The following is a 9,246-nucleotide window of genomic DNA, read 5'->3' as shown; positions in this document are numbered from 1 at the left end:
CATTTGTCCTCGTATCAAAAGGAAAGGGGGGGTTGACAACTGCGATGGTATTTTGTTTTTCTTCATGGGCAGACTAATTTTCGGAAATTCTTTCATTCGTTGCCATACCAGCATGCTCTTGATTAACAGTTGATGAAGGCCTGCTATTATGTCTGTTGACGGGCCATGGGATTCGGAGAAAAAAGACCCTTGCTTGACTGTTCGGTTGAGTTGTGATAGAGTCAACAATGATCGGAAAATTTAAAATAGCGTGGTAACAATGTAAACTTAAATTGACCATAAACAGCTAAACAGTACCCACATCTGACAGAAAGTTGATCTATTAAAACATAAGAATAAAAGAACACCAATTATCTCTTTTGTCGAGTCAGTGAAGCTACAAACGGTATCCACATTTTATAGCATTGCCTTCAAATTGGTCTATTTAGAATTTAAAAAAAGCCAAACATAACTAAAGTTTAGCAAATGGTATGTATTAAACATATTAAGTTTGTTGACATGCTGAGGCTATGGGACCATAATTCTTCAATATTACTGTTTTAACAAATTTGAAGAAAAAAATTGTCAAGATGCAGTTTTCTAGAACATACATGCAACCAACCGTACAATTGAATTGATTCGAATAAGTTATTTGGCTGTAAAAAGGGAGCCACCCGAAAGCTTTTACAGAGGGTTAGCCCTTGTAACTGAACAATATTAAAAATTGAATACAAACTCTCACAAAGCACATTCAAATACATATGAAGGCGTACAAAACACGAGACTGAAATACACAGAAGAGATTACGAAAACTATCACAAAACTAAAGCGCGCATGAAAAATTGCACGAGACTAAGCTATTTATAACATCGTTAACGAAGTCAAATATCGTGTTCATATTACGGAGATTGTACAATAAGTCATCTGAGTCGTCAGTTATTTGGCAATGTCGATATTGAGATAGGTCAGTCATTATTTACATATACAGTCAGTATTTGTTGCCCAGTGATGTACAGAGTTTGTTTTTGACGGAGCGGACGGTAAGGGATGTGTGGATATTACTAGGAAGAGAGTTCAAGAGTAACATTGCTCTACTCGCGACGTATGTTCTTTGAGATCAGGTAGTATTACAAGCTGGAGTAGCCAGGTGTTCTGTTTTTAGGGGATAGCTGGAGTTGGTATAAGGCGCGAGTGTTAGCTGTGGCAAACGTTGTAAATGTGAAGGGTATCGTCCATTCAAGAGTCTGTACAGAGTCACAGTTGTGTGAAACTTGCGTCGGTACTTGACTAACGGAAGTGATAGTTCGGTGTAGAGACTTTCGTATGAAGGATACGGTAGCCCGAAGTGGCCGCTGCCGATGCTGGTGGTTTGATGCTGGAAGGATTCCACAGTCATTTGTGCGCGTTTGGTAAGACCGACCAGATAATGTACGCTTTCTCCAGGATTGGCCTTGTGAGTGTTATGTAAAGTCTGATAAGTAGGTCTTTTGGTATCTTCTTGCTTAGAGCAAATTGTAATCCATAAGATCGTCTAACTTTGGTAGTGATGATGTCGATATGGTTTGACCAGGAGAGTGTACCGGCATTTATGAGGGTAACGCCGAGGTCTTAATGCCTGGTGACAATTTGCAGTACAGATCTTCTTAGGGTCACGCGAGAGATCTGTCGTGGAACATTGCCGTGTATTTGTCTAAAATAAAGGTACGTACATTTAGGATGCAACTATCTGAAATGCATGTGGGGTAAAGTGTATAACCTGCAAACAATCTTCTCATTGGCCGCTTTGTAGATTTCAATGCCAGTGGATATCTGTGTACTTACTCCATCAATCATTTGCTATGCACTCACATCCTCTGTCTGGTTTTCTGAAAACAGAAAGGATTATGCTTGTAAATGATGTTTTGAATTCTAACGTGAAGAACTGTATATTGATAAGCTCAAAGTTTTAGAATATCTTGATTGACATTTTCTTGAGTTCTTTATTAACCAGTTATAAACATAAATAAGAAACATCAGGCTTGCCTGTAAGCTGTTGCTGAGTTTCCTCTGCACTGTTCTGTTTCTTCTGTTTCACATATTCATCATGTTGGTGTATCACCTCACTGGTGTCTTCCATCCATCTATTAATAGAATAGTTAACATTACAATAACCTACTATAAAAAAAATATTGTAATGATTTGTATAATACACGAAAGGAGTTAACTGTTCTTTTATTTTTCTTGTGTTCCATTTTGGAGTGTATTCATTGCATTGTTTGTTTCTTTGTTTGTTGTTAAAAAAAGTACCATGTATTTGACAAAAGCAGGCACATCGATTACCGTCTGTTACCTTCGTCATTTGAGGGGACATAGACTCAATCTTGTTTAAAACCGCATTCTTATAATTAAACATTGTTTTATCGTGTTTTTTTAGAATATGTATCACTGAACGTGACAATACCTTACTTCTAGAATCGCATTAGCTCACCATTATTACACATTACATTTGGAACCGCATATCTCACTATTGTTGGACAAGATCTATGTATGCTTTTGCGTTTCGGACTGCTTTGTTAGCAGTATCACATAGCATCGGTGCACAGGTAACCAAACAATACCTAACTTCAATGCACAGTAAACAAGTTATAAGTGCCAGCTCGAAATTAATACGTGGTAATTGTCCCTGTGGTGTAGTGGTCTGCGCTTCTGTCTCTCACCACATCTGGTTCAAATTACTTGGATCAGAAGGACTGGGGTTCAAGCCCCAGGTAGGACACCTCTGGATAAGAAGCGCATTGAGTCATATCAAAGACTTTATAAAAATTGTAAATAATTCTGAAACAGTATGGAAGTTAAACACACTTCACTGCCGGAGGACTGGCCCTCTGCTACAGTGATTGCGCCACAGTGTGGCCCAGGGCTATGAAACGGAGATGGGCACCGCCCTATACATCAACAATGGTGTGGGAGGATTTTAAGTAATTGATAAAGGAATGTGCTATCCAGTCATTCACCAACCTGTGTAGTGAGCAATCACAGCGAAGTGTACGCTTTTTAATCGAATACATGCTAAATATGTTATATTTCACGTGCAAATAAGTCTGTTGATTACAGAATTGCACATAGCAAAATACTTGAAGCAATTTCTTTTTTTTTCAAAGTAGGGAAGTTAAACTTACTGTAGCAATATGATGGGAACGAGAAGTAACCCGGTAGATATGATGAAACAGAAGCCTGGGAAGGAGCTGAGTGTAGCTGTATACAGTTTGTTGAACAGGAGCGAGGCCAACAGGGGGCACGTGACCTCTATTGCAGACATGACAGAGAACATAACACCTGGAGTAGTAAATCATCAAAACATCAAGAAAAATAATCACCCCAGTACAGCTACAACACACATCCACACAATACGAACAAAAATGCTTCTGAAACCCCTCTCAAACTAGATCCGCTGCACGTTGGTGGCCTCACTGCGTCCAAAATTGGATTTGTGTTTTCTTGAGTTTATAATGAGGTATCATGCAAAACGTGCGCGTACGACTAAAAACACAACAAAACAAAAAGAGCGAATGATTTACTTTCAATCGATGGAATTCGTTGAGGACGCTGTCAAATTGCTCGGTCGAAACGAGGTCGCCAACGTACCACATGGCGCTAGCTGAGACCGGAGATTATCTTAATAAACACATACCTTTTTCTCCATCTGCGACTGTTTTGGAACACAGAGATCTGATAGTCACTGCTATGAAACCAGACAGAATCCCTAGTACTGGAACTATAAGGTGAAATTAGAAAAAGTAAAAGCATAGAATAATTTGCTTAAGTGTGGCATTTTTGGTAGTGCTTGGAATAACATTTTGCACATTTCTCAGTAGCATAAAACGTATTTCAACGACATTAAATCCATTATTTACTGTCATCATTAGCTAACATAGGTTTTTAGTTGACGTGTAAAATTGTATACTATTGTTCTCTACCCTACTTACGTCCAATCGTAGATGTGCGAAAATTTGAATTCCTATTCATATTGGAATTGCTTTTGTATGTGTGAGTTTGTGTGCGTGTGTGTATGTCTGCGTGCGTGTGTGTGAGTCTGCGTGTCTATATGTGTGTGAGTGTATGTATATGTGCGTATTCTTCTGCATGCATGTGTGCGTACTGTATCTGTCTTACCGAGGAACAGCATCCATACGGTTGACACAAAAGCAAGAAGAACATGAGCCGCGATCTTTGACAGCGCCCCAGCTTGGCCCACTTTGGTATCGCACATCAGTCGAGACATCAGAGGTAGAATAACCATCAGTCCGACTGACTAAACAAGACGATTGAACAAATAGTACTTTAGTCCAACCACCAGAATAACCATCAGTCCGACTGACTAAACAAGACGATTGAACAAATAGTACTTTACTCCAACGACCAGAATCACCATCAGTCCGACATACTAAACAAGACGATTGAACAAATAGTACTTTACTCCGACCACCAGAATAACCATCAGTCCGACTGACTGAACAAGACGATTGAACAAATAGTACTTTACTCCAGCCACCAGAATAACCATCAGTCCGACTGACTAAACAAGACGATTGAACAAATAGTACTTTACTCCAACCACCAGAATCACCATCAGTCCGACTGACTAAACAAGACGATTGAACAAATAGTACTTTATTCCAGCCACCAGAATAACCATCAGTCCGACTGACTAAACAAGACGATTGAACAAATAGTACTTTACTCCAACCAACAGAATCACCATCAGTCAAACTGACTAAACAAGACGATTGAACAAATAGTACTTTACTCCGACCACCAGAATAACCATCAGTCCGACTGACTGAACAAGACGATTGAACAAATAGTACTTTACTCCGGCCACCAGAATGACCTTCAGTCCTACTGACTAAACAAGACGATTGAACAAATAGTACTTTACTCCGGCCACCAGAATAACCATCAGTCCGACTGACTTAACAAGACGATTGAACAAATAGTACTTTAGTCCAACCACCAGAATAACCTTCAGTCCTACTGACTAAACAAGACGATTGAACAAATAGTACTTTACTCCGGCCACCAGAATAACCATCAGTCCGACTGACTGAACAAGACGATTGAACAAATAGTAATTTACTCCAACCACCAGAATCACCATCAGTCCGACTGACTAAACAAGACGATTGAACAAATAGTAGTTTACTCCGGCCACCAGAATAACCATCAGTCCGACTCACTAAACAAGACGATTGAACAAATAGTACTTTACTCCGGCCACCAGAATAACCATCAGTCCTACTGACTAAACAAGACGATTGAACAAATAGTAGTTTACTCCGGCCACCAGAATAACCATCAGTCCGACTCACTAAACAAGACGATTGAACAAATAGTACTTTACTCCAACCACCAGAATAACCATCAGTCCTACTGACTAAACAAGACGATTGAACAAATAGTACTTTACTCCAACCACCAGAATAACCATCAGTCCTACTGACTAAACAAGACGATTGAACAAATAGTACTTTACTCCAACGACCAGAATCACCATCAGTCCGACTGACTAAACAAGACGATTGAACAAATAGTACTGTACTTAGTCTCCAACCACGATGCCTCGCAAAAATTTCCTTTCAGAATTATCATGTAAACCAATTCAAATTACAGTCTTATCATGTTAACATAAAGGCGCAGACAATCATGAAGTAAGGTTTCAAGTATTATGCTTGTTTGTAAGGAAATGTCTTACTTACTTACTTACTTAAAATATGACTTGATTATGGTATCATAGATACGTACCAATGCGATTCCTCTGACAGCTAAATACAGTCCAAACAGGGTGCTGGTCCAACTGGAATCGAGCTGGTGTTTAATGAACAGGAAGCCAAGGTCCTCGGTGCCTTTGAAAATGAAACATGAACATTATCAAGAGTAAAGGAGAAAATATATCTTAGTTAATTTCTTACTTTTCCCAACGTTAGGTTAGTACGATTAGACAGATGAAAAGACAAAATTTACTAAATTTGTTATATGCAATAACTGCTTGGATGCTCAATTTCGGTTAAAAGAGAGCCAATCCTTCATCAAAGACGGAAGGCGTTACAGACTTTCTGCAACGTATGATTCATTGCTCACCGACCGAGTCACTTGTCCTACCTACATAAGGGACGTCAAAAAGCAGTAGATTAGTCATTCCTTGGCCAAGGGCTCTCAAAGATTAGTTCAGATTCTTATGTTGAAAAAGTTCAGCATAACTTCAATACAGAGAGTCTAGATATGACTCTACTCATATAGTCGTTTTATCGTGAGGTTACAAGACAGATTTATGATGAAACTGAATGAAAATAAAATCCCCATTCTTTACCTGACAGAAGAATGGTGACAGTGAATGCCACCAGCAGTAGAATGACGTGCAGTCTACCATTTCCTTCCCTAGACCTAACGATGACTCTTCCCCAAGACTTCACGTTCTCAATGTTGAGTAGCCCTTTCGTCTTGCTTCTCAGCGTCCGGTCTTCTGATTTCTGTATGTTACCCTCATTCGTTTGAACAGACTCTTTCAGCCATTATTATTAGGCCCATGTAGGTCACCACACATCGCGAAGGACACCGTTTCAAGTCGTGCTTGATGTTCCGTACTTAAGCTATTACAATGGCACGGCTTTAACTAATGCAAGGCCAAAACAGTGGTGCGGTGTGCATAACTACATGCAAAACTTCATTGTAACGCAATCAGACTTTAATCCAGTAGTCAGCTCTGAGTATCAGACGGGATTTTAAACGTGTATTCTAAAAGGGTCCAAAGAAAACGTTTCGGATATGGATATATCCAAACTAGAAACCGGTAAATCGTTGTGTCTCAGCCGTCAACCCTCTGACACCCAATCGACGATATATCCCAACCAGGTTTTTAGCAAGACCCAGATTCAATATTAGCAACGGTGTTTATTATAAGGTGTACTTTGGAAAAGAACTTTGTACTGTACGGAAGGGAGAGATTCTTGCATTTGATTCTGTTGGCCAGAGTGCGGAGTTTTGGTTATTTGAATCCTAGTTTTACAAAAAAAATGGCGTGAAAAAAGTAATCTGTTTTCACATACTGCACAAGTGATCGTGTCGGGAAAAGTCATTATACAGTATCTGGACCAGTTAGGGGGCATGCTAAGTACAATACATAGACGGATGTTTACTCCGGGTATGACTCTCAAAGAAACTCACAGGATATTTGCCTACTGTTTACAGTTATTTTCTATGCTTAAAAATCCTGGAAGGAGGTGATATTTGACAGAACAATGTGAATGCAATTAGGTTGAAGAATAATGCAGTAATACTGGAAATGACATGCATGGGTAAGTATTTTAGATCACTGCCACCAAAGGTGAACTATTATAAATCATGCCAATAACAACGCCTATCAGCACAACGGATTGGCTTAGAAAAAAAAATACATAGTCTAATACCTTGTAATATCACGTGTTGGAATATGACACTCAACGCCATCCCTATAGAACTGGTTCGCCTATAAGTAATATAAGTTCATGGCGTTCCAACCACCATGGCAGTCGTGTGGTGTACAAAGTCCAGCATGGGTGCATTGGACAAGGTCTAACTGTATGTGCTCTGTGGACACACACGTCTTAGTCAAGCAGAGCAAAGGTCATTTTTTCTCAATGTACGTACTTTTGCCATGGAAGGCATGTTTTCGTTGTGGTATGTGAGGGTGTTGTGGACACCTCAACTCGATATTGTGGATAAGTCTGTAACTTGATCTGTTGGCAAAAAATCAAAAGATGGTTCATCTTAGATTTCTGATAATTTATTGCCTGGATTATATAATAGGATTAACGCTTAACTAATGGATGTCAATATAAAAAAAAGCTATGGATAACTAAATGACTCGCTTTAGTTGGGAGACTTGTTTAAATGATACTGCAGCCTAAAGTCTGAAATAATGTATCAAATAATTTCATAGATAAAAAAATCATGTTATTTTACTTTTAGTTTGATTTATTGCCCTATAGGCCATTTCTTATTCATCATATTGCATCGAATCCCAATCATTTATGCTAATGATTACTCGAATCGAATATTGGATTTGCGATCTCAGAGCGCACGCCAACATTCGTACACATATTTCAATGGTACTGCAGCAGAACGTTTCTAAACACGCTTTTGTTTTGATTTTAATTGCCTATCAACATGATCTGGAAAGTTTGCTTTTTTGGTGAGGTGGGGAGGTAATTTTATGCTAGCTGCCAATTTTAAGCAAAATCTGTCTCCAATGATATACTACATCACCCTTGAAGTGGGTGTGATCATATTCTAAAATTTACATTTTTACACAATTTATTAGCCCCTCTACATCAAACCGGATTCTTCCAGAGAGAGAGAAATGGTTTGTTGTTTCATATTAAAAAAAACCATTGCAGCACAAGTGCTGAATTGCAGCCTTTGTACAAATGTCCATCTTTTACATGTACTAAGGACTTAAAAGGCATTACTCATTAAACAAGTGCTTCAATAGGATTATACATCTACGATAAGTCTATCTAAAACACATATATATACAGACATTTAGCAGCAGTCGTTTGTCAGACGAACGCAATATGGTAATGTACTGTTTGCCATGCGCTGTGTACGACACTTAAACTGTGCTAGCTTGGTACTGTTTCTGAGTGTTCTCTTGTGGACATCCGCCCTTCGTGATGGTAGCCAAGCACGGTATCTGTCACTACCTATGAGAGACCGAGCAAACTTTAGGCACAGTTCGTCACGTCTGGCATCTAGTCTAGAAAGGCCAGTGATGTCCAGAGCCGTCTGGTAACAGTCGTATGCAATTTCCATGACGATTTATTAATAAATATGCTCTTCTCGTCTTATGTCCTCAATCAACCTGGATATTTTATCCAGGACGACGCGTGTGCCAATGGGAGCAGCTCGCCAACATGGAGTTGTTTCTGATCTTTTCCAGCCAGCTGCAGAACTTCACCCTCAAGCTTCCAGGGGGCGCTCTTCCCTGGACCATTGGAGGAATATTGGCAATGAAACAGATAAACAAGTAGCAGGTAGCTGCAAGGCACTGGCATTCAGCGTCACAGATTTACCAAAGTATATGGGATTGAAAAAAGACAATTTAGATCTATTCATATTTGCCTCATGGAAAAACACATATTTACCACAGTGATAGGTTGACTATGTTAGTATTGTCCTTTATATCTTGATAAATATATTCCACAAACGGTCCTTGCCGCAAGCTCGTGCGCAAGATGAGATTAATATGCACGT

At 39.3% G+C, this 9,246-nt stretch overlaps 1 protein-coding gene across 1 annotated transcript; it reads right to left on the bottom strand.

Annotated features, from left to right (window-relative positions):
* Positions 1-1,001: 1,001 nt before the first annotated feature.
* Positions 1,002-5,910, bottom strand: LOC136420499 (lysosomal proton-coupled steroid conjugate and bile acid symporter SLC46A3-like). The gene is made up of 5 exons (XM_066407452.1): positions 5,761-5,910; positions 4,132-4,270; positions 3,650-3,733; positions 3,138-3,294; positions 1,002-2,099 (listed from the first exon to the last, which is right to left on the bottom strand). The coding sequence occupies exons 2-5, from the start codon at positions 4,256-4,258 to the stop codon at positions 1,970-1,972; spliced, it is 498 nt and encodes a 165-aa protein (XP_066263549.1). The 5' UTR covers positions 4,259-4,270; positions 5,761-5,910; the 3' UTR covers positions 1,002-1,969.
* Positions 5,911-9,246: the final 3,336 nt, after the last annotated feature.

This window comes from Branchiostoma lanceolatum, chromosome 15 (assembly GCF_035083965.1).
Source record: "Branchiostoma lanceolatum isolate klBraLanc5 chromosome 15, klBraLanc5.hap2, whole genome shotgun sequence".
NCBI classification, from domain to species: domain Eukaryota; kingdom Metazoa; phylum Chordata; class Leptocardii; order Amphioxiformes; family Branchiostomatidae; genus Branchiostoma; species Branchiostoma lanceolatum.
The sequence above is the reverse complement of the archived record's forward strand: the minus strand, read 5'-3'. Positions and strand labels throughout refer to the sequence as shown.

Coding starts and splice junctions, on each gene's coding strand:
- LOC136420499 (XM_066407452.1), bottom strand. CDS start 4,258: ATGGTTATTCTACCTCTGATGTCTCGACTGATGTGCGATACCAAAGTG. Junction 3,295..3,649: donor AGTCGCAGATGGAGAAAAAG/GTATGTGTTTAT, acceptor TTACTACTCCAG/GTGTTATGTTCTCTGTCATG. Junction 2,100..3,137: donor GTTCCCATCATATTGCTACA/GTAAGTTTAACT, acceptor TTCTATTAATAG/ATGGATGGAAGACACCAGTG.